The sequence below is a fragment of the Oncorhynchus nerka genome, linkage group LG27 (genome assembly GCF_034236695.1).
Source record: "Oncorhynchus nerka isolate Pitt River linkage group LG27, Oner_Uvic_2.0, whole genome shotgun sequence".
NCBI lineage: Eukaryota > Metazoa > Chordata > Actinopteri > Salmoniformes > Salmonidae > Oncorhynchus > Oncorhynchus nerka.
In genome coordinates, this window is record NC_088422.1 from 75,171,479 (window position 1) to 75,196,920 (window position 25,442).

General features: G+C 44.1%; 2 protein-coding genes and 1 non-coding gene across 3 annotated transcripts in view; 2 read left to right on the forward strand and 1 right to left on the reverse strand.

Annotated features, from left to right (window-relative positions):
- The window catches only part of LOC115112415 (myosin-binding protein C, cardiac-type-like), a 39,197-nt gene extending 24,587 nt beyond the window's left edge, over window positions 1-14,610 (forward strand). Inside the window, exons 23-31 of the mRNA XM_065011996.1 lie at window positions 4,263-4,397; window positions 4,926-5,093; window positions 7,278-7,366; window positions 8,184-8,379; window positions 8,707-8,846; window positions 9,814-9,973; window positions 10,184-10,320; window positions 10,659-10,845; window positions 14,166-14,610. Coding sequence (XP_064868068.1) covers window positions 4,263-4,397; window positions 4,926-5,093; window positions 7,278-7,366; window positions 8,184-8,379; window positions 8,707-8,846; window positions 9,814-9,973; window positions 10,184-10,320; window positions 10,659-10,845; window positions 14,166-14,215 — 1,262 coding nt within the window. The 3' untranslated portion in view covers window positions 14,216-14,610. The remainder of the gene's footprint in view (window positions 1-4,262; window positions 4,398-4,925; window positions 5,094-7,277; window positions 7,367-8,183; window positions 8,380-8,706; window positions 8,847-9,813; window positions 9,974-10,183; window positions 10,321-10,658; window positions 10,846-14,165) is intronic.
- Window positions 7,573-7,625, forward strand: LOC115112577 (U7 small nuclear RNA). Its single transcript, XR_003860952.1, has one exon. It is a non-coding gene; the product is annotated as a U7 small nuclear RNA (small nuclear RNA).
- The window catches only part of LOC115112416 (leucine-rich repeat-containing G-protein coupled receptor 4-like), a 29,884-nt gene continuing 18,883 nt past the window's right edge, over window positions 14,442-25,442 (reverse strand). The window contains exons 6-18 of the mRNA XM_029639472.2: window positions 24,411-24,482; window positions 23,494-23,562; window positions 22,389-22,460; window positions 21,025-21,096; window positions 20,697-20,765; window positions 20,445-20,516; window positions 20,271-20,336; window positions 20,071-20,142; window positions 19,800-19,871; window positions 19,526-19,651; window positions 19,264-19,358; window positions 19,093-19,146; window positions 14,442-18,995 (exon numbers count right to left, since the gene is read on the reverse strand). Coding sequence (XP_029495332.1) covers window positions 17,647-18,995; window positions 19,093-19,146; window positions 19,264-19,358; window positions 19,526-19,651; window positions 19,800-19,871; window positions 20,071-20,142; window positions 20,271-20,336; window positions 20,445-20,516; window positions 20,697-20,765; window positions 21,025-21,096; window positions 22,389-22,460; window positions 23,494-23,562; window positions 24,411-24,482 — 2,260 coding nt within the window. The 3' untranslated portion in view covers window positions 14,442-17,646. The remainder of the gene's footprint in view (window positions 18,996-19,092; window positions 19,147-19,263; window positions 19,359-19,525; window positions 19,652-19,799; window positions 19,872-20,070; window positions 20,143-20,270; window positions 20,337-20,444; window positions 20,517-20,696; window positions 20,766-21,024; window positions 21,097-22,388; window positions 22,461-23,493; window positions 23,563-24,410; window positions 24,483-25,442) is intronic.

A 25,442-nucleotide genomic window follows, 5' to 3' on the forward strand; every position in this document is an offset into this window, starting at 1 on the left:
GGTGGGTAAAAGGCTACCTAAGTATGTTTCCCAATCAGAGACAAAGATAGACAGCTGCCTCTGATTGTGATCCATACCAGGCCAAAAACAAAGAAATAGAAAACATAGAATGCCCATCCAAATCACACCCTGACCTAACCAAATAGAGAAATAAAAAGACTCTCTAAGGTCAGGGCGTGACACTAGATGAATAATGCAGAGAAGTAATGAGCTGTGTCTGTGGAAAAACTGAAAGTATGCATCTTATAAATAGTTTTCACATACAAACTGTATATGTCTGAACTCAGAATCAAGTAGGCTTCCCAAAAATAACATGGTTGCTGTGGTAGAAAGTTTACTTTGATTGGTGATTTTCTGCATTAATCAAAGTCCCATCAGGTAGCCTGATTTCAGATGTGTCCATGTAAACAGGATTATTAGGAAAATCGTTATTTTTGCATTGCATGTAAACATTTTTATCAAACTATTATATTCATCTGATCAATTCCCAAGCTGACAAGGTACAAATCTGTCGTTAACCCACTGTTCCTAGGCCGTCATTGAAAATAAGAATTTGTTCTTAACTGACTTGCCTAGTAAAATAAAGGTCAAATAAAAAAATAAATAAAAAATTCACAATAATCGTATTATTGTCCATGTATTGTCACACTGTCACATCAACACAACTTTTGTCCTGGCAGAGATTACTGATGTGAGCTGACCACGGAACATAAACAGAGCATAAAAACAGAAGAAACAACCCCATTGTTCTGACTGCAGCTACATACCTGTTTTCTCTGAATATAATGTTGATATTACTTCCTTAATAATACAGTTGCCCTAATATGTCACAAAATTCCCACTTTGATGTATCAAATTGTATGTATTTTTTTACATAATTTTAATTGGAAATGTACAAAACTGTTTCCATCCTAAAGTATTTGGATTACCCATATACATATTTTCAGTGGCAGTGTGTTTGATTGATGTCAGTGCTGTCTATCACTACAGTGAATTGTCTTGGGGGTTTGGCTACTGAGAGTTAAGTTTACAGATCCCCTAAGCCATGTAAGGTCTGCTATGCAATCACAACGGGCACCTGTAACCACCCAACAACAACACATGGTCATCTTGACATTTGGTTCCCATAGCATGCTGACTTGTGCTTGTAGGGAAAACATGTTTGGGTAGACACTGTCTAAAATAAAACTGGAGGAGGCGTCTTCAAGACAGAAATCAGTGTCTAGTGGAATTATGGGGCTCTCTTTGCTGTGTCTCTGATTCTTTTACCTTGGGTCCCCCTCTACTTTCTCCTCCTTCTCGGGGATGTGAGTGTGAACATCGAGGTATCTGGACGAACCAGATCTCTTGTAAGACAGCTGATTAGGAAACTATCTGTGGCATCCACCTCTATAAATAATGGCATGTAAGCGCGCGGCTGGGCTAGGACCAGCTGCTTAGAACACAGGGGCTAGCTGCTACTGTTGAGGCTGCTCTGGGAGGACAGCTGAACTGCTGCTGTCGAGTGCTATCACTGAGATAGAACAGATCGAGAGAGAGGAGCAGCAGCAGAGTAGATTGAGGCGTGTGGGAGACAAGGAACAGGAGGAGTACGACAAGCTCACTTCGAACAGCACTATCTTAACCTTATTCAAGGATGACCAAGCCAATGCTGCCAAAGACGGCCGAGAAGAAGCCGCCAGCGGAGGAAGTTCCAGTGGATGGTGCAGCAAAGGCACCGACAGAGGGGGAGGCCAAGCCAGACGCAGCAGCAGTACCTCCTCCAGAGGAACAAGCCCCAGATCTAGCACCAGAGACCCCTGTTGAGCCAGCAGCATCCGCAACAGAGCCAGTCCCAACAGAAGGAGCCCCAGCTCCGGCACCCCCAGCTGAGGATGGGGCCTCTACGGCAGAAGGAGACCCACCAGCCGATAGAGCCCCCCCTGCAGAGGGTGACCCAGCAGAGCCTGCCCCGGCACCAGAGCCCGCCCAGGCACCAGAGCCCGTACCAGAGCCGGAACCTCCTAGGAGTAGGCATTGATTTATTTTCCTCTAAGCTAGGGTCAACTATTAGGGGCATGGTTTGTGCTGTAATAAATACTGGGATTTATTTAATCATAATGATGATAATAAGATAGAAGGTAAACCCTGGCTGTGGTTTCTGTGGTTCTGTTCTCCTTTTTACTGTTATTGTAAGGGGCAATGTAAGTAGGAATGGACAGTGCCACCTTCATTGGTAAATCAGAGATGTTTGTTGTATGTTTTGTCTCACAGGCGCAAAAGAGAAGAAAAGTTTTCTACTAACAGACTTTCCTGTGTTGTTGTTTGTGTGTTGGCTAATAAAATGAAAAGGATGTTTATCAAAGTATTGTTTGCTGTGTTCCTGTACTGCCTGTAGACGACGGTTGGTCTTTCCCATTCAGTCTGGCCCTTTAAACACAGACTGACCTCTGACCTCTACTACATGCCTACATGGCTCCCCTGTCTGGTTAACCTGTGACATGGGACCATGGGCTCAGGGCCCGGGGGAAAGGCAACTCTAAAACTCAACCTCTGATGGCTGTCAGCTTGAGCTTATTTTAGGCTGCTTTTGCAGGATGTCTCTGTATGCTAATGTGTTGTTACATGCAAACTGTTTGTGGTACAAATCAGCTATGACAGGATAAATTACAAATAACCTCAGTTCTCTCTGTTGATATTAGGAGGATTATTCATGAAATACATCTTTAGACTTATGGCTGTAAACAAAAAATGAGTAAGATAGTCTCTATTTGTTTCTCCATTGTTATTTACCCATTTTCTAAGAAAAATGGTGAGATAAACATGACATTAAGATTTATAGGGACTGAATGGTTTCCATAGTAGCATTGATGCAGCTAGCCCAGTATTGCAGCCTGGTCTCATAGACTAGACGTAACATAGTAAAGGTAGATCCAGAACGCTAATATTAGTATGATATGTCACGTTTGGTATGGTTACCACAGGAGGTTGGTGGCACCTTAATTGGGGAGGACGGGCTCATGGTAATGGCTGGAGCGGAATAATTGGAATGGTATCAAACACATCAAACACTTGGTTTCCATGTGTTTGATGCCATTCCATTTACTCTGTTCTGGCCATTATTATGAGCCGGCCTCCCCTCAGCAACCTCCACTGATGGTTACATAAGACAGATGGTTACTTAACTTCTTGGTGACAGAGGGGCAGTATTAAGTAGCTTGGATGAATAAGGTGCCCAGAGTAAACTGCCTGCTACTCTGTCCCAGTTGCTAATGAATGCATATTATTAGTAGTATTGGATAGAAAACACTCTGAAGTTTCTAAAACTGTTTGAATGATGTCTGTGAGTATAACAGAACTCATATGGCAGGTGAAAACCTGATAAAAAATCCAACCAGGAAGTGGGAAATCTGAGGTTGGTCGATTTTCAACTCATTCCCTATTGAAGATACAATGGGATATTGGTCATGTTGCACTTCCTAAGGCTTCCACTAGATGTCAACAGTTTTTAGAACTTTGTTTGAGGCTTTTACTGTGAAGTGGGGGCGAATGAGAGGGGAATGAGTCAGAGGTCTGGCAGAATGCTTTGAGCTCGTGACGCGCGGTCATGTAAGAGGTAGCTCGCGTTGCATTGCTTTTCTACAGACAAAGGGATTCTCCGGTTGGAACATTATTCAAGATTTATGTTAAAAACATCCTAAAGATTGATTCTATACTTAGTTTGACATGTTTCTACGGACTGTAATGGAACTTTTTGGACTTTTCGTCCGACCTTTTGGCTGGACTTGCACGCGCGTTTGGATTTGTTTACAAAACGCCCTAACAAAGGAAGGTATTTGGACATAATTTAATGAACTTTATCGAACAAATCAAACATTTATTGTGGAACTGGGATTCCTGGGAGTGCATTCTGATGAAGATCATCAAAGGTAAGTGAATATTTATAATGCTATTTCTGACTCATGTTGACTACATATCTCTTTGGCTGTTTTGGTTTTTGAGCGCCTTACTCAGATTATTGCATGGTGTGCTTTTTTTCCATAAAGTATTTTTGAAATCTGACAAGGCGGTTGCATTAAGGAGGAGTTTATCTAAAGTTCCATGTATAATAGTTGTATCTTTTATCAATGTTTATTATGAGTATTTCTGTGAATTGATGTGGCTCTCTGCAAAATCACATTGATTTCTTATTTAGACTAGAATAATGTTGCTGAAATCCCTCTCTTCCTTTCCTCTCTCTCTCTCTCTCTCTCTCTCTCTCTCTCTCTCTCTCTCTCTCTAAGCCCCAACCAGTGAGCCCGTCGGCCTGTGCGTGGATGACATCAGTGACACTACCATCTCACTGAAGTGGAGAACCCCGGAGCATCTGGGTTCGTCTGAGCTGCATGGCTATGGGGTCGAGTACTGCAAGGAGGGCTGTGAGTACTGCATTCAATATTTTGATCCCTGACACACACACTCACACAATATATGGGTAGATAAGGAGGAGGATGGCATGAAAGCTGTTGAAGAGGAACACACTATTTGAAAAACAACCTAACAATATAGAAAAACTGTCAAATAAATCCAAATGCAGCAACATTTCAGAGAGCATTGCCTGTTTAATTTAAAAAAATTATTACCCCTCTTACATAAAACAACATCCTCTATCATGCTAGCTGTATCACACTTTCCATGATGAGCCATTATCTAAAAAGCTTTGGTTTTAGTCTGACAACTTCAAAGGCCTAAGTTGTCAAGAGTGCTTTGAGCCAGGGACCATTAGCACAACGCGTAGGTAATTAAATCAATCCCTCCAGGGCTGGCTATGCTGGCCAGCTGCACGTCAATGTTCTAACTCAATCCATGCAGGCAGCCCTAGTTGTGATGACATATGGGGATGGGGCACTGAGCCTTCTTCGGATGTTGCGTTTTGACACGTCTGTCTGGCCGTCTCTTGCCCACAGCTGATGAATGGGTGCCAGCTTTCGAGGGTCTGACAGAGAGGACATCTGTGATCATCCGGGACCTGCCAACCGGGGAGAAGATGCAGTTCCGTGTCAGAGCCTACAACATGGCAGGGCCCAGTGCACCTATCTCCCTAGCACAGGCCGTCACTATCCGCGAGATCATGCGTAAGCATTCCCCCATGATTGCTTAAAACGAATCCAATTTTTCAATTATACCCTCCCTCCCATACAATGAGCATGAAGTCAAAACATGTACAAGACATTAAAAAAAATTTTTACCAGGGAAGTTCCTAAAACACTTGCACTGTAAGAGTAAGACATCAGTTTGTTCAAAAGCCAAAGGTTGTAATGGAAAGTATGTGAGGTGTCCTGTTGTTGTCTCCTCTCTCCTATTTCTCTACAGTTTGAGATATTTAGCTGATGAGGCTTGAAGTTAGCCTCCACTACCCTACATGGATCTCAGGGCTCACAGATCATGTTTGGGAACATACATACATTGCCAAGGTCATCAGCTATTTCTCTCTCAGCACCTAACAGATTAGTTGTGAGGTGTATTTTGAGTTCTCAGATGTACACTGAAGCCCCCGGCCTTTGCACTTGCTGACAGGATGGTATTATCACTAAGTGCTGATTGGCAGTAAGGAAATTTCACAGTAACAGTGACACTGAGACTCAGATTTTTCACTTTAAAATGTATGTCAAACAAAAACCAATGATTGCAAAGTTAAACAAACCATACAACTCTATGCATAATGACTACGTTTAACATTTTCCATTGAAAGTGTTACAAAAACCCATTTACTTGTAGAACAGTGCAGATGCAAAGTTTGGCAAAAGAATGGTGGCACAAACTCTCATTCTGTTACCAAACTTTGCATCTGCACTGTTATTCAAGTAAATGTGTTTTTGTAACATTTTCTGTGGAAATTGTTAAAAGTAGTTCCTGTGCATAGAGTTGTATGGTTGGTTTAATTCTCAAATTATTGGTTTTTGATTGACATACATGTTAAAGTGAAAGTCTGTGTCACCGTTACCGTGGAATTGCACTGAAAAGCACTTGATGTTGTCAACTCACGCTTATTACTACCGCACAGGCGGTTGGTCAATGTACATGAGCAGTAACTCATTGGATCAGTAATGGTGCCATCAAGCTAAACGTGATAGTTGAAAGGTATTGTAATGAAACAGAAGGGAGCAGGTCTCGAACCCTCGACCTTCGAGCCCGAGGTCCGGCGCGCTATCGACTGTGCCGCAAAAGCATGCTCATGCGGCAGAGTCGATTTCCTAAGGGAAAAGTCTGAGCCATGAACCAACTTCTAGGGTTGGGCGGTATGCATATTTTCATACCATTCCTGTACCATAGAGGGGTATACGGTATTACTGGCAGTGCACACAATGGCGGTATTTTTTTCCCCAAAAAAATCCCCACAGCGGACACTAGCTAAATGCTAACAAGCGAACATAAACTAATTGCAAGAACAGACAACCGAGCTCATAAAGTTATATAACTACAGTATCTGAAAAGGCTAATCAGTTTGCTGCAGCACAAAGAAATGTTTGGCAGCCAGGATTTTTATCCAGGGGGGGATTTGATTGTTTCTGCCATAACCAAGAAGCTTGATCTTGCGAGCTAGCCACTAAGTTAGGAAGTTAGCAAACCAAATGCATAGCTGGAGCCCTGAGCTGGAGATAATTTATTTGATAGTGAAAACTTATAGTTATAAGCAGTGGAGTAGCACACCCCCGAGAGGCGGGTAGGCCCCGTGCTTCAGGGTACTGATGGCATTGGCATAATTACAGGTAAACTGAGGGTAGGCTATAGCAAAGTGACTTTATTTATTCTATTTTCTGCATTCCTACACAATTTAAAAATGTCAAAAATCTGTACAGAGAACAGCAAAAACAAGTAATTGACAACAATTGACTCCAGTCATTATCACCTTGGCTGCTATACCTTCATTCACCTCAGTTGATAAGGGACATAAATAACATTCTTCAGCAACATCTCTTACAGCAATTAGCTGCTACGCATTAGCTCAGCACCGGAATTTAAAACTTGAGTTTAGTTTCAAGTCAAACAGCTGTAACCTAGTCAATTACAGCCATCTTCCACCTCTGCACTGCTTTGAGAGGAAAGTTGGGCTGTTCACCGCAGTCAGGCAAACAGTCTTCCCGCCCACTCTGAGGTGTCTGCATGGTCCTAAAGCCAGCCTAAATTGACACCCCTGATTGACAGTATTGAGAATACGGTATACCGCCCAAGCCTACCACTTTCCCCGCACACACACACAACAAAACTGTACCCAAACACTTTTATTAATTGACATCTGATGACATTTTTGTTAACAGAGAAACCCAAAATTTGGATTCCTAGAAATCTCCGCCAGACCCTCATCAAGAAAGTGGAGGAGACAATCAACCTTGTGATCCCTTTCCAGGTATGGGGTAGAGTACACCCTTCACACTCTATAGGATGAATGTACTGTATATATGCTGGTGCCCTTGCCCATAAGAGAAATATGTTGAATGAAATTGCTATTTCATTTTCTTTGGTGCACGTTGAGTTATGGAATGGTGCTACCGACATTCAAAAATATTACAGTTTACTATGGAATACTAGTCCTACCTATCTATAGGTTTTGGAAAATGTGCTCTTTTAGTATTTGTCCAGTAGGTTTCCTCAAGGAGAAAGCTCCCATTTGTATGTCAAAAATAATAAAACAAAATTATTGCAAAAACACAACAGTAAATACTACAGTATACTACAGTCTGCAAAAATACTACAGTAAATCACGCTATGTCTCTTTATTCCTTTCTGCTTTTCCCTCAAGACTATAAATACATACAGCTTCAGTTTTGAAACTGTATCCTAGTAACACATGCAATTGACAGACTGATAACTGATACAGACATGATTATCTTAAGCAGCTCATAGTGAGTAACTGCTGAAAACCACAAGCCAAGGAGTCTGGGCCACCGCCAAATGTACCACCATCTACTGTATTCCTTAGGAACGTTTATCTAGGTTCAAATCTGCCATACAAATATCTGAACAATATCATATTTCAAATGTCTTGGTCTGGAGATGTACTGAAATCATCATCACCCCTGGAACTGTAATGATGATTTAGTAAACGTAGGTTACTGAGGAAAACCAATATTTCACACATATTAACTTGTACTGTAGTCCTCCAGAATCTGGTTTGGTCTTTCTAAAAAATATTAGATTGTTTATATGATTATTTTTTATTTTAGGGCAAGCCTAGGCCTGTGATCACCTGGAGTAAAGATGGGGAGTATCTGAACCCGAAGCAGGTCAGCGTCCGAAACAGCGACACCGACACAATCCTGTTCATCCGCAAGTCAGAGAGGAAGGACTCTGGGAAGTATGAAGTCAAGCTGCAGATTGAGAATGTTGAGGACACAGCCAGCATCTCAATTCAAATAGTCGGTGAGGGCTCCTCCCAACTCTAATGGTTTTGAATATAAATGGTTTATGATTGATCGGTGGCACTATCAGTTCACTCAGAATGGGTTTATGCTGTATCTGAGTTAACTATGAAACTGACACGTTCCGCAAGTGACACATCCCGCAAGCTGGTCCCATTATCGTTGGATATTGAAACAAAACCACACCTGTCCCTAAGATAACACGTAAACAATATTCTACGCGTACCCACCGTGTGGTTTACATTTCTCTGTGAATGATTGGATTGGAGTTTAAGGTAAAGTTATGGTACAGTATGTTGACTCGATAAATGTGATGTCTTATCTTTAGATTTGCCTGGGTCTCCAGAGAAACTGAAGATCATGGATGTTTGGGGCTTCAATGTGGCTCTGGAGTGGAAGCCACCCAAGGACAATGGAAATTGTGAAATAACCGGCTACATGGTTCAGAAGGCTGACAAGAAGACCATGGTGAGAGTCAATGTGCTGAGCAGTGTCTAACATGAAAATGTTCTCTTCATCAATTTGAGCAAGAGGTTCATTGATCAGACAATATTGAATGAGGAAAGTTATACACTGCCCCTCCCATGGCAGGTTCAGGAAAGCATTATCTATATTCTAAATGATGATTAGGCTAATATTTATTTTCTAACTGACACACAGAGGTCATCCCAGTGTGTGTGTGAGAGAGGGCGAGCTGCCTGATAATTAGCTGTTAGTTCTCTGGCTGGTCTCAGAGTGAACTATGCCAAGCTCTGAGTGCCAAGGCAAGGTAGCTAAGCTCTCTGACACACGGCCATAATTGACTCATGTATGTACACTATGTGAGGGGAAGAATGCTACATGGTCACCGAGGGGTATTTTACCCTCCCTTGTGACACACAGTCAGCCACAGCTAGGCAGAGAGCCTTTGTGAGCAAGGAAAACTGCATGCTGGGCCTGTTTGTTTGAGCTCCAACTGCCACCTTCCACCACCCCAGGCAGCCACCCAGAGCACAGCAAGCCAAGCACGCCCTGTTTTTAGCCCCCAGCCTTGGCCTCATACTGGACATGGCTTTTCTGTTTAGTAATGGAACCCTATTGTACTTCTGAGCTGCAAGGTTAGTGGCTAAATAAAAAGCTCCCTATTCAGGTTTCACACAAGTCATTATTAGACCCAATTAATTTCCTACATCTCACTATGGCAGGCTGTGAGATATGAGATTATCATGTTACAAAGAACACTATCTCATTTGGATATCGGAGATGCCCCATTACTAAATATAACACAGTCGGGCCCCTTTGTTTGGCAAACATTCAATGGAGTTGGCATGCATTCTCATTCTCTCAAGACACATTACACTGACATTGTGGTTGAGTTGTTCTGTAGTATTTTGGTATCCCTAAAATATTCTCACTTAAAAATGAAGAGTTTGACTAAAATATGGTTGGTTTTCAGGAATGGTACACTGTCTATGAGCTATATAGGCGAACTAACTGTGTGGTGGCTGATCTCATCATGGGGAATGAATACATCTTCCGTATCTACGCTGTGAACATGGTAGGCCTCAGCCTAGAGCCCTGCTTCTCAGCAGACAGTGCCTACATCCAGAAAACAGGTGGGCTCCCATACCTGATGCACCGTTCATGACAGTAATACCACCATGACATCATAACTATAAACAAACAATAGCTATACATTTATGTATGTAGGAGCAGCATTCATATGAAATTAATTTTTTAAAAACATCCCCTACTGCCACCTGTGTAAAAACCCATAAACTTTCTGAACAAAGGTTGAGCACTGCATCTGTTCATCTGTTTATCAGGTTTCGAATACAAGCCTCCAACCTACAAGGAGCATGACTTTTCCGAGGCGCCTAAGTTCACACACCCTCTAGTGAGCCGTTCAGTCATAGCAGGCTACAACGCCACCCTCAGCTGCTCTGTCAGAGGCATCCCCAAGGTGAGGTGTCCCTATACAGGCGAGAATGACAGAGACAAAGGCTATGCTGCTAACCATGAATGATATAGTGATTCATCACCATCAGAATGACCATCAAATCAGCACGACTATTACATTATCATCATGTCTGCTACTAATACTGTAGGGGGATGTCAAGCATGTCCTGACCAGTAAAACAGTAAAAACCATGAGCCTTGGTTATAGCAGATAGACATTATTTCATTTTTTTTGCCACATGCATTACTTTAGGCACATCTAGTTCACATTGTAAGTCGCTCTGGATAAGAGCGTCTGCTAAATGACTTAAATGTAAATGTAATGTAACCTCTCTCTCTCAGCCCAAAGTAACATGGTACAAAAACAAGATGGACATCTCCAACGAGGCCAAGTACCGTATGTTCAGTAAGCAGGGCGTACTCACCCTGGAGATCCGCAAGCCCTGCTCATTTGATGGGGGAGTGTACATGTGCAAAGCAGTCAACGCCAGTGGAGAAGATGTAGTGGAGTGCAAGCTGGAGATTCGCCGTAAGTATCCCTAACACTACTCACTTTTTCTCTGCTGGTGAGCTCCTTAACACACCTGGCCTGCAAACCAACTGCCAAATCCATTGTCAATCTTGTATGCTCAGTGGCTAGTTTATTAAGTACACCACCCTGTTCACGAAAATGGTTCACTCCTACAGACAATTAATCATGTGGCCGTGGCTTGTTATATAAAGCAGGCAGACAGGCATCAAGGCATCCAGTTACTGTTGGATTGAACATAAGAATGGGCAAAATGAGTGACCTATGTGACTTTGAGCGTGATATGATCGTCGGTGCCAGGTGTGTTCCAGTATCTCAGAAATGGCTGACCTCCTGGGCTTTTCACGCACAACAGTGTCTATGGGTCACCAAGAATAGTGTGACAATAAAAAAACATCCAGGCAACGGCGGTCCTGTGGGTGAAAACAGCTCATTGATGAGAGGTCGAAGGAGAATGGCAAGAATGGTGCAACCTAACAGGCGGGCCACAAACTGACAAATAACGACGCAGTGGTGTGCAGAATGGCATCTAGGAATGAACAACTCATTGGTCCTTGTCACGGATGGGCCATTGCAGCAGATGACCGGGTTCCACTCCTATCAGCTAAACACAAGAAGAGGCTCCAGTGGGCACGCGATCACCAACACTGGACAATTGAGGCGTTGAAAAACATTGCCTGGTCCGAAGAATCCCGGTTGCTGTGGCGTCATGCTGATGGCAGAGTCAGGATTTGGCGTAAACAGCTTGAGTCTGTAGCCCCATCCTACCTGGTGTCGATGGTACAGGCTGGTGGCGGTGGTGTAATGGTGTGGTGAATGTTTTCCTGGTACACGTTAGGGCCCTTGATACCAATTCAGCAATGTTTCCATATCCTGAAGAATTCAGGCAAAGGGGGGACTGACCCGGTACTAGATTGAAGTACCTAATAAACTGGCCACTGAGTGTACATGGTGATTGTCAAGGTTTCCAACTTCCTATGTACTTCACTCTGTTTACGGTCTGGAACAAGTACCCTTAGTACATATGTGTCCATCAAATATGAAGTCATATATGAATGTCTGAAAATGTCATCATATATGAATGCTTCAAACTCATATTTGAAACATGTTTTGGGGTTCCCTTATGAAATAATACATTTGGACATCAAATCTGAGATGGAAGAATTCTACTTGTACATGTTAAATGGTATGTTCAAATCTAGAACATGTATCATGGTAATCATAGTATGTTCTAGAGGGCAAATACAGTAAATCTATTCTTCCTATTTGAGATCTCATGTTAACATATAGACATATCGTTATGTCTTCATAAGGGTATATTAACTTCCTGACGGACCTTTAGAATGTACACTGGAATACATGTAAAGGTTCTAAATGGATCCTGCCACCATGACATGATCCATCTCCTCTGACGTGTGTCTCTCCTTCTGTCTGTAACCCCACCATGCTGTGTCCTGTCATGCTTCTACCCATTTTATTCCCAGCACCTGGCACTTTCCCCCAAGGTAAGCCCCCACACTCAGTAATAACTGAGGTCAATCCCGTTATTATACAACTGTTTCATTTGTGTTCATTTGAGAAGAATAAAAGGTGTGCCTAATATACACTGCTCAAAAGAATAAAGGGAACACTAAAATAACACATCCTAGATCTGAATGAATGAAATATTCTTATTAAATACTTTTTTCTTTACATAGTTGAATGTCCTGACAACAAAATCACACAAAAATTATCAATGGAAATCAAATGTATCAACCCATGGAGGTCTGGATTTGGAGGCACACTCAAAATTAAAGTGGAAAACCACACTACAGGCTGATCCAACTTTGATGTAATGTCCTTAAAACAAGTCAAAATGCGGCTCAGTAGTGTGTGTGACCTCCACGTGCCTGTATGTTCTCCCTACAACGCCTGGGCATGCTCCTGATGAGGTGGCGGATGGTCTCCTGAGGGATCTCCTCCCAGACCTGGACTAAAACATCCGCCAACTCCTGGACAGTCTGTTGGTGGATGGAGCGAGACATGATGTCCCAGATGTGCTCAATTGGATTCAGATCTGGGGAATGGGCGGGCCAGTCCATAGCATCAATGCCTTCCTCTTGCAGGAACTGCTGACACACTCCAGCCACATGAGGTCTAGCATTGTCTTGCATTAGGAGGAACCCAGGGCCAACCGCACCAGCATATGGTCTCACAAAGGGTCTGAGGATCTCATCTCGGTACCTAATGGCAGTCAGGCTACCTCTGGCGAGCACATGGAGGGCTGTGCGGCCCCCCAAAGAAATGCCACCCCACACCATGACTGACCCACCGCCAAACCAGTCATGCTGGAGGATGTTGCAGGCAGCAGAACGTTCTCCACGGCGTCTCCAGACTCTGTCACGTCTGTAACATGTGCTCAGTGTGAACCTGCTTTCATCTGTGAAGAGCACAGGGCGCCAGTGGCGAATTTGCCAATCTTGGTGTTCTCTGGCAAATGCCAAACGTCCTGCATGGTGTTGGGCTGTAAAGCAAAACCCCCACCTGTGGATGTCGGGCCCTCATACCACCCTCATGGAGTCTGTTTCTGACCGTTTGAGCAGACACATGCACATTTGTGGTCTGCTGGAGGTCATTTTGCAGGGCTCTGGCAGTGCTCCTCCTGCTCCTCCTTGCACAAAGGCGGCGGTAGCAGTCCTGCTGCTGGGTTGTTGCCCTCCTACGGCCTCCTCCACGTCTCTTGATGTACTGGCCTGTCTCCTGGTAGCGCCTCCATGCTCTGGACACTACGCTGACAGACACGGCAAACCTTGCCACAGCTCGCATTGATGTACCATCCTGGATGAGCTGCACTACCTGAGCCACTTGTGTGGGTTGTAGACTCCGTCTCATGCTACCACTAGAGTGAAAGCACCGCCAGCATTCAAAAGTGACCAAAACATCAGCCAGGAAGCATAGGAACTGAGAAGTGGTCTGTGGTCACCACCTGCAGAACGACTCCTTTATTGGGGGAGTCTTGCTAATTGCCTATAATTCCCACCTGTTGTCTATTCCATTTGCACAACAGCATGTGAAATGTATTGTCAATCAGTGTTGCTTCCTAAGTGGACAGTTTGATTTCACAGAAGTGTGATTGACTTGGAGTTACATTGTGTTGTTTAAGTGTTCCCTTTATTTTTTTGAGCAGTGTATTTTACATAGTCTAGAATTAAAATGTAAAATCGAATAGTCTAAAATAGTGAAGTATTATCACTCATTCATTGATCACCAACAATAAGTTCTAGTATGTTTGATTTATGAATTGGAAATATGATTCACGACTTAGACTAATTGCCTTGCAGCTCAAATCACCAAAGAGGAGAGGGATAAGCAGACGAACAAGGCTGATTAGGTGTAAAGAAGCCGGTTGAAGATAGGATGGATGTCCTGTCTCATCCTACACGGACCTCCACTGGGACCCTGGCCAGACTACAGCTCAATGTGAAGAGACCAGAGATAATCCACTAGCTTTCATTACCCTGTGTCCCACTACCACCCCGTTATGTGCACATGCCAATCTTCCGGGTTCCCTGTTGTGAAATCATCTTACATAGGTCATCCAAGGCACTACATTCATCCACATTGTGTTATTGTACCTTTATTTCATGGAATAATTTGAGGAGTAGCAAAGGACTGCATTGTTTGATTCACTCTTGCATCCTTAGTAGAAAAAAGTTATTGAGTATTAGTGGCAAAGATCATTTGTTTTATGTATGAAAAATAAATGCAAAGCTTTGTCAACGGGCAGTAGGTGCCCCTTTTATTCTCACTTATTCAAATGCAAGTCTATCCCAGGTTTCTAGGGTGCCCAATCATACTCATATTCCCAGCTGTGAACTGGTTATAATGCAAGTTCAGTAAACCACTACCCCTGATGTGGCCTGTTCACTAGTGGGGGCCTTATAAACCCCCACCATTGTTTAACATGGGAAACAGACAGTGGACAGGGGTTAACACTGAGATGAATACACAGGTGGAGCAGCACTCGTGTGCCTCATGCTGCCCTACCCACAGAACATGATCACTATGAGGTCAACAAACAGTTGATGCTGTGACACTTGAATGAACAAAAGTGGGAATGAACAAAAGCTGCTGGGTATTAATGTAACAAAGCCTAATTAAGGCCAAAAGAGGATACTGCAATATGCTTAATGTGTTTGGCCCAGTGGGAGGTGTGGGGAGGGTTGGAATGTCCCATTCCCCCTGGGGGTGCATCGCTGGGAGGTGAAATGTTTGGTCAAGCCACGTCCATTGCCAAACAGGGTGTGAGAGGTAAGGCTGCTCCTGTTGGTTTCTGAGGTCCACTGCCAACCACCTACCTTCATCCACATGACACATTTAAAACAAACACAGAATTGTCAAACTTGGTGTAGATTTGACATGTCATATTCAAATCCATAATTCATGTGCACTTGTCCACTTCCAGTAAGCCCCATCATGTGTTTGTATGGTTAAAGGAACAGGGGCAGGTGACACGGACACCATCAACAGGGTTCTTTTTTTTTAACCCAGAATGCATTCAAACCTTTCCACACACCAGTCAGAGGAGCCAATTGGGAGAGGTGTCAGTGCCCTGGTGCACTGTGGACCATTTATAGCAATGATGATTTCAACAGCACCCTTGAGTAGCACTATGGTCAATCAGTCAGACAGAACCTAACACTGTAGGCAAAGAAAAACACTCCCGATAAGTCCTGATGAGGTCAAAATCAGGCCAACTTAACTGTGCCAGTGTGGGGCAAATAAATGATACGAATGAGTGAGAATGTCTGTTCGAAATCTTGTACATAAAACATTGTTTTTTTTTAAGCAACTGGTTTTATATATTTTGGTTTACAAAAATCACAGTATACAGTACATACTGTACATTCCTCCCACAATTGGCATCAACTAAAGGCGTGACTTAAATTCAGTGGTGCTGTACAACCAGATGTATTTACAAACAAAGCCTACAGTTCAAACCAAAATAACAATAGCATAAGAACACACACCTTACAAAGCACCGCTGGTAGCCACTAAAGTAGAAGAGGTAGCTTCCGTGGTTAGACAATGCATCCCATTCTTGATTATTGTTTTTTCTATCAAAAATCATTTACATATGGATAAACAGACAGCAATACACACCAATTTGGAATTTGCACGTAAGGGCTTCAAACATCTCCTATACAATCTGGACAGTTGGTTGGGGTTAAAATTACACTCAGTCAAAACATTGACAAATCCATACAAAAATAAGAAACTTTGTGATATAATTTTAAAAGCCAATGAGCTTGATAATATGGACACATTAACAAAGTGTTGAGGGGAGTCTAGGCTTCCCTACATTGCCTAATTTCCTGAGCGCTCACATGAAATACACATGTGGATACAGGCTCCTAGGGTGTGGTATGGTGCAGGCCCCATACGCAAAGTCATGCTCGTGCACATCAAACAGATATTCCCCTACAGTCAAACCTGATCCAATAAAATGTTTCATAGTGAAACACTATCTACATATGTTGTTATTATATCATACTATACATTACACTGCTGAGCTGTGGGATTGTATGCATATTGATCAAAATGAATGGGTTGTGAGCACCAATGATGTCCATAAAATGTTTTTAAAATATTTATATATATTTTACTACAACGCGAACTGTCTTAGAACCATCCAGAAATGAAGGCCTTTGTGTGGCACCAACATTCAGCGCCAGAGGCTTAGCTTGCACTTGGTACATGCTGCACTCACCTTTCAAAGCCAACTTCCTGGCACCTGAAATAACCTTGTCCATGGCCCAGACATTCTGCTCCTCTTTAAGCTATAAATTAGAACGACCCTGGGGGTAAAGCACAGTTCAACTAAATGATTTTCAGTCCAGGAGACAAAACAAACAGTCATAAAAGTCTCCACAACAACCTGGGAAGACTGTTGATAAAACCGTGCTCTCTTCCATTCCCACGGGACATCCAAGACTTTATCACTCATAGCGAGGAAGAATTGTTGACACTTATTGTCAAAGATAATCAACATTTAAGTCATTGGACTTGTACTCTTGAGGAATGAATACAGGGCATGTGAAGATACATGAACAGATTCAGACTGGAGATTCAGTTGGCTCACATTGGGAGGGCTGAAAATGCAGCTGAAAATGCAGCTGTCAGATTATATTAAACACATTGTCAGTACCCCTTAATTTAAAGCCGCTTCCATACAATTCTCCTTTCAGTTACTTTACATTCTCATATGAAAAACAACCCTAGAATGAGGATTATGATTACATTTGCTACATATACAAATGAATAGTGATTATGGCAAGGCTTTAAAATCGACAGACCAGGGAATACCAATAAAATAAAACATATAGCTACAGGCAGAACCTACAAAAAGATGGCACATAGATGCTTGCCTCAGCAAGATACGTGACAGATGAATTCAGGCTTGTAACATCTTGATAATGAGTTTGCTCTAAAACAAGAAGCAGGCACTGGTGGCAAGGTTTCCTCTTTTGTTACATATTTGACAGACAGTTTGGTGTTATCACACACAGGAATCAGTTGTAAATCCTGAAGGGCAAAACAAGGGTTGGCCAAAAGTCTCAGGTCTCAGAGAAGTCTAATTTAATGCCAGATTCCCTTTTTGTGACAGTTGAGTCTGTTTCACACAGTGATTAAAGAAGTGCTCCCTGAATGATTTGTGTGCAGGGACCCACATGCACATGTTTTGTTGTTTATCAAAAACCTTTACTTTTTGTTATAGTGTCACAGACACACACACAGACACACACACAGCTGAAGAGTTTCTCAGTCTTTGATGCGAGGTGTGTTGTATGCGTAGTGGACCAGGGGGAGCCCTCGGTTCTGGCAGAAGCAGGCACGTCCACAGGCCTGCACCTGGTCTGAACTGTCGGACACAAACGAGTCCCCCTCGTCAGCGTACTCTGACTGGGCAGAGAGGGTGCCGCTGTCTGCCCAGTATCCCTCCATACGCTGACCCGCTGCCGCACCAGCCGAGAGGGTAGGGCAGCTGTGGGACTTCACCAAGTGTCTGCAGACTGATGTTGAGGAGGAAGAGGTCCTGGCGTGTAGAGCCACCTGGCAGCGCTCACACATGCCTGTTTCCCCACAGAGCTGGGAGTACACCCCACAGTCATAGCCCAGCCGTGTGGAGGAGTCTCCGTCCCCATCCACAACCCCAGAGCCCCCTGCACACTGCCCAGCCTTCATCCCCCGGGCCACAGCTCCATGGCCCCGCAGCCGCAGCCAGTCCTCCCGGAAGGCGGGGCTGAAGAAAACGTAGAGCACGGGGTTAAGGCATGCCGGTAGGGGGAAGAAAATGAGCGTGACGGACTTGGCGATCTCAGGGCCCCCTGCGGTGCCAGACCTGGCCAGTAGAGGGGCGAAGGAGAAGGCTGCCACAGGACAGAAGAAGATGCAGTTGGTGAATATGAGCCATGCCACATGGCGTACGGCCCCTGCCTGCTCCTGGTCTGCCAGCTCCACCCTGCCCAAGCCACAGTACAGCTGGGTGTACACTGCTGCTGTGAACAGGTAGGCCAGAGCGTTGAGCAGCACCAGGGCCACAGTGACCCCCAGTGCAGGGCCCTCACCGCCAGAGAAGGGTAAACAGAGAGGGGAGGCTGAAGGGTCGCTGGTACTGAAGAGGGGCAGGCAGGCTGCTGCAGCCGCCAGGAGTCCCAGGAGAGCAGCCGCCAGGGCGAAGCGTCTGTCCCCGAACCCTCTCTCGCTGCTCCTCCTGGGCGAGATGGCCTTCCCCAGGAGCCCCCTCACCGCCACGCTGCGCTCCACAGCCGCCAGGGGCAACAGCAGCACCGCCCACTCGGAGGAGAACACCGCCAGGGCCCCTGTCGCCCGGCAGCCCACCCCCGTCTCCCACCAGACCCCAAACTCAGCGAAGGAGCCCCAGGTGGCAGCATCCAGGACAGTGAGCACCCCCACATAGACCCCAGTGAGCAGGTTGGTGAGGGCCAGGAGGCCAACCAGCAGCCTGGCAGGGGAGAGGGCCAAGGCCCGGCGGGAGAAGGTGGCTGCCAGCACCAGAGTGTTGAAGATCAGGGCCACCAGGCAGATGAACCACACAGTCAGACGGATCATCCAGCTGCCCAGGAGGTGCTCACAGGGCTTGAAGGCTCCTGGAGGAGAGAGACAGAGTCAGACTTCAGTTAGTAGGTGATGTGACGATGTACACAATTCAATGCTGTAGATGACAATAAAGTGACTGTGGTTTACCTGGAGAGGGAGAGCAGTGCATTACCATCGATATCCTCTCCACATCTTCTCCACCTAGAACACAAAGATGATTTAGCTAATCAGTTTCAATAAACTTTTTATCTCTCCTCTGAATAATACTTGTTTATGTCAAGAGTGGTCTAATGACCAATCATGACTGACATAATTTACCTGTAACCTTCTTGATGTTCTCATCAGTGGAAGATGTTGAAGAATCACATCCCACAAATGCACAGCACTGGTAAGCATAGGGAACTGATACTGACCTGTAGACCATAATAGGACCATTATCATTCAAAGTGTTGCATGACCCCAACCTCACAGTTGGACTTAAGTTTAGTTACTGTAAGTGAATTGGGTTTGGCTCTACAGTGAGTTCACATCTAGTTCAGGACAGTGTGAGGTCATTTGGATGAATTACTGGGATTCTAACCTTAGTTTGGGGAGGCTCTTTGCAGTAAATACATTTTTCATCTGCAGGTTTCCTGTGAGTTTCAGTTGGTTCAGGGAACTCAGTCCAGTTGTTGGAATGCTGGTCAGCGAGTTTAAGCTCAGGTCTCTAAAACAAACAGGACATATTAGCATACATACATTCCTGGAACACACTACTAGCATATGTACACATTTGTTTAAACAGTAATGTATTTGTTATCATGACTTGTATGAGAACGGATTGAGTTTTTACCACAGTACAGTGTCCTACTCACAGGTTTGTTAGCACCGTCAAATAGAGGAAAGCATCTCTGTGGATGGTTTTCATTTCATTTCTACTCAGGTCCCTGCAGTAAAGACAATTACTTAACGATGTGTTCAGAATGAGGGCAGCAAATTAAAGCTTTTTTAAATGAGCCTCTGGCATGAGCTAGTGAAAGCAGAACTGAGTTCATTTCCAATGAGATCTACTTAGGCCCTTCACCTTTAAGCCTCAAGGTACTATAGGCTGCAAGTGTGTGTGTGTGTGTGTGTGTGTGTACTCACAGCAAGCGCAGGGCAGACAGGCCCTGGAATGTGTCCCTGTCGATTTGCTGGATGTGGTTGTGCTGCAGGCTTCTATAATTAGGGCAGAACACAGAATATACAGTCAGGAAAAGGTAGAAGGTGGGGGTCATCTTGAGTGTAATGTTTAAAAATGTGTTTGTGCTCTTGCTCACATTCCCAACAATATATACAATACTCACATTTCCTGCAACTTTAGACAGCCCTGGAAGGAAGGCAGCTCCTCAATCTCATTGTAGGACAGGTCTCTGATGGGCAAAAGGATGAAATAATATAATCTGGAATGTCACCAGAATTCATGTGAAATAGATTAATAAGGTAGGATAAGGGTGAGAGGTGAGGTTGGGGATACTTACAGAGTCCGCAGCACCTTGAGATCCTCACAGAGCTCAACCGGTATGGCAGCAATCTTTGTGCCTGTCAACGTACTGAGAAAGAAACACGCTGATTTAATTACCACTGACAAACTGTCTCACTTAACCTCAAACAAGGCAGAAAAAAAGCCAATCACTCACAATCTGTCTAACACAAACACATTCATTCTAACATTGTTGGTCAGTGTCAGTTGTGTATGTTGACATAAAGCATCTGCTGTATTGTCTACTCACAGACTCTCCAGGTTGTTAGTCCCAGTGAGACAGGGAAACTCCTGCATCATACTGGCTCCACGAAGCATCCTGAAACGCATACCTCACAGGGTTAGAATACAATAGGTATGACACACCAGACACTAACTTTATGCTGAATAACTGTCCACTTGTAACATTAGATTATGGTATGAAATAAGCACCAGCATTATTCAGTGTACTGTATCACATGGTGATTAAATACACTTTTATTGTAAATCAGTTAATTCAGAGATTCTTACCACACTATGAATACAATGTTCAGAGTACCAGACTTGTTTTTTTTTAACATATATGGACAGGGACTTACAGGGAGTGCAGGTCAGACAGGTTCTGGAAGGCAGAAGTTCCCACAAATGACAGGGGGTTGTCATAGAGGTGGCTGGGGAGGATAAGAGAAGAGGACACTCTGACAATAAACGTATTTACTATGAGAGAATGGCACCATCTTCTGGACAAGTATCTTCTAGGCCCATGGTTAGTCACTATATTACCAGCGTGGTGCTGTCAGTCAGTCACTATATTACCAGCTTGGTGCTGTCAGTCAGTCACTATATTACCAGCGTGATGCTGTCAGTCAGTCACTATATTACCAGTGTGGTGCTGTCAGTCAGTCACTATATTACCAGTGTGGTGCTGTCAGTCAGTCACTAAATTACCGCGTGATGCTGTCAGCCAGTCACTATATTACCACGTGATGCTGTCAGTCAGTCACTATATTACCAGCGTGGTGCTGTCAGTCAGTCACTATATTACCAGCGTGGTGCTGTCAGTCAGTCACTATATTACCAGCGTGGTGCTGTCAGTCAGTCACTATATTACCAGCGTGGTGCTGTCAGTCAGTCACTATATTACCAGCGTGGTGCTGTCAGTCAGTCACTATATTACCAGCGTGGTGCTGTCAGTCAGTCACTATATTAGCAGTGTGGTGCTGTCAGTCAGTCACTATATTACCAGCTTGCTGCTGTCAGTCAGTCACTATATTACCAGCTTGCTGCTGTCAGTCAGTCACTATATTACCAGCTTGCTGCTGTCAGTCAGTCACTATATTACCAGTGTGGTGCTGTCAGTCAGTCACTATATTACCAGCGTGATGCTGTCAGTCAGTCACTATATTACCAGTGTGGTGCTGTCAGTCAGTCACTATATTACCAGCTTGCTGCTGTCAGTCAGTCACTATATTACCAGCTTGCTGCTGTCAGTCAGTCACTATATTACCAGTGTGGTGCTGTCAGTCAGTCACTATATTACCAGCGTGATGCTGTCAGTCAGTCACTATATTACCAGTGTGGTGCTGTCAGTCAGTCACTATATTACCAGCTTGCTGCTGTCAGTCAGTCACTATATTACCAGCGTGGTGCTGTCAGTAAGTCACTATATTACCAGCTTGCTGCTGGTGTGTTTCCCAACTCCTGTCCTGGACTACCCCCAACAGTACACATATTTTGTAGCCCCGGACAAGCAGACCTGATTCAACTGGTCAACTAATGATCAAGCACTCAATGAGTTGAATCAGGTGAGTTTGTCTGGAGCTACAACCAAAATGTGTGCTGTTGGGGGTACTGGAGGACTGGAGTTGGGGAACACTGTGCTAGTACATGAATGTGTGAAGGCTTAAGGTTCTATTCTATAGTATTTGTTGACTGTCGGACTGGCTTTGAAGTATGGTCTTACATGGTGCGGAGCAAAGGGTTCTTGTGGAAGGCTCCCTCAGGTACGGCTGCTATGTCGTTGCTGTGAAATCCACTGGAGGAAAGTGAAAATATACACAGTGAAAATGATTCTAACCACAATCTTTGGGATGAAGGTGGAATATTAAATATGCAACGATACATTTGCAAGAGCTGAACGAGAAGAACGAGATACAAATTGTGATTAGGAAAACAGATGGGTCCCAAATTAAGTAAACTGTTATAGTTGCCAATATATAAATGACGACTAATTCTGTACACGTGTGCTACAGCTTCCTGATTTCTGCACTTAATGTGGCTAATTCTAGTTTTCACCATTAGATGGCATCTTTCAATCTAATGTGTGTCAATTATTTGACTGAAGGTCAAATAATTACTAATTGCTAATTAATCTATACTGCTGTCATAAAACATGGTAAATTCCATATATGTTTAATATTGTTTTTCCATCAGAAATATGAAAGGACACCATCTGGAGAACAGTTTTGACTGTCCACATGAAACGTTGTGAAGTCATGATCTATTGTTCAAGATGTCCCAGTGATACTGTGAAAACAAAGGCCAGGTAATGTACCTAATGTGCCTGCGTCTTTTATCTAGTAGACATGTCCCTTATATCCATCACAAGTTCAAGGGATCAAGAAACCATTGTACAGGAACATTAAGACAGCCTCTCTCTCTACTACAGCGCTGACAGACAGGAGAGGAGAGCAACAAAGGTAAGGAAAACAGATAGAGGAGTGTATTCTTGGGGGCACTAGTCAGACCCCATCATTAATCTCTCAGCTCCCCCTGCCAAGGTTCACAGTTCCACTGAGACACATCAACAGCTCACAATTCTACAAAAACACTGCAGCCTGCACGCAACAAGAAAATGATATCACCTCTAGGCCACATGCCGCTTACTGACTAAACAACCTAATCACTCAAAGTTGACGTTTCAGATTTTAAAAATCTCACTAAGGGAATCTGTGTACGCATGTGCATCCCTGTGTGTGTGTGTGTGTCGGTATCGGTGTGTGTGTGCATCCATTTTTGACTGTGTGTGTGTGTGTGTGTGCATGTGTTTGTCATGGGACAGTACTCACAGCTCCTTCAGTTTGGGAAGTGCCTGGATTGCTTCTGGGAAGGTCATCAGGTTGTTGAAGTTAAGATCCCTGAGGGGCCAAAAGGAGCAGGGAGTTTCATAATCATTACACCACACACCACAGCACACTCAATCATACTGTAACCATTCACTAGCAGTGCTGTGCAAACATACGGTCACCTTAACGATAGTAAAATATTGATCTTCCAGTTTCAGTTACTACACTATAAAACATTATCTTGAAGGGATATCCAGTGTTCATGAATAGCCAAGTGTACTGTAGTTCCCATGACAGACTGGAGTGCTCACGTATAAGGTAGGCTCCTATAGTAAGTAAGACAATTCTCGTTATGCTTTATCAGTGTCAACGTTGTGAGTGAGTGTGACACTGCAAAAGTAATTATAACAGCCATGGTACGTCTAATATGGCTGCTGTTAAACCATAGGTCAGAATGTCTCTGTCCCCTCCGGACTAAAGATGTTGTGTCACTGTTCAGGCTGGCGACGCAGGAGGAAGCGAACAATGGGAGGGTAGTGCAGATAGCCATCACGGACTCCGCTCCATTTATCCTGGAGCAATTACAGGAGGAAGTGGACACACTGACGTCCCGGCTGCTCTGGGTGTGTGGGTGAGTGTGTGTGTGTGAGGGGGTGGGGGAGTGGCTCATACACACTGACGTCCCGACTGCTCTGGGTGTGTGGGTGAGTGTGTGTGTGTGTGAGGGGGGGAGTGGCTCATACACACTGACGTCCCGGCTGCTCTGGGTGTGTGGGTGAGTGTGTGTGTGTGTGGGGGGGTGAGTGGCTCATACACACTGACGTCCCGGCTGCTCTGGGTGTGTGGGTGAGTGTGTGTGTGTGTGGGGGGGGGAGTGGCTCATACACACTGTTAATGAGTTTGTATTCAAATGCACTTACAGCGTCTCTAGGTTCTCTAGCCCCGTGAAGCAGCTCTCCCCAATCTCCTTAATTCTGTTATTATGCAGATGCCTGGAAGATAAAGGAGATATTTATATTCCATTCCCGGCTCCAAATAGACTTCACTGTTGCAGACGAGCCAAAACGGACATTGAACAACAGAAGGAACATGTATAGGATATCTAGTCTATGTGATTGAACATGCAGGGAGGTTTTAACAGGAGTCTGTCTGGGTTTTTAAGCAGGATATAATATAGCTATTCTTAGTGACATACAACACACATAAAACAAAATGTTCAATCTGCCACATGGCATCCCATCCTTTGTGGATGAACAACGCAGCACTTTTCACATCTCCGGCACTCCCTGCCTGGTAGTAAGACCCAATTCAATCTATTCATAAGGTAAATGTCCTCTGCAGCCATCACCAGAGACCACAGTGATTGGGAAGTCAGGTATCATTGTGAGTGCTGGTGTGTCGAAGGCTGACGGATTCAAGGTATTTTCTTCCTGTTTATTCTTGCCAGCCACTAGAGACACAGCTCTGTCCTATTTCCCTCTAACTGGGCCCTGCAGCCATAGCATTTTCCTTGTGCGTGTGTGTGCGTGCATGCGTTTGTGTGCATGTGTGTGCGTGCACGTGTGCATGGGTGCATTTGTGTTTGAAGTGATGGCTTCATACAGTATGTTGATATATTTAACTAAGAATTTCATTTGACTTGGAGAGGAATGGATTTGAACATCTGCAGTGTTTGAATGGTAGAGAAATGTAATCTGATGGTTTGTTCCTTTGACACAAAATAACTGTCTTTCATAAAAGTGGAGATTGTTCTATTACCCATGATTCCATGATTCTACATTTTCTTTTTCCAACAGATGTAAATCTCCACCAAAAATATCTCATATCTGTGCTACATCTGAATCTACAGTATACTATCAATGAGTTGAACCCCCCAAACTCTCCCATATGGGAAGGAGCACAGAACAGATCCAGAAGAGGGTTTAAATAGGATCTTGAGTTTACTGAGCTTG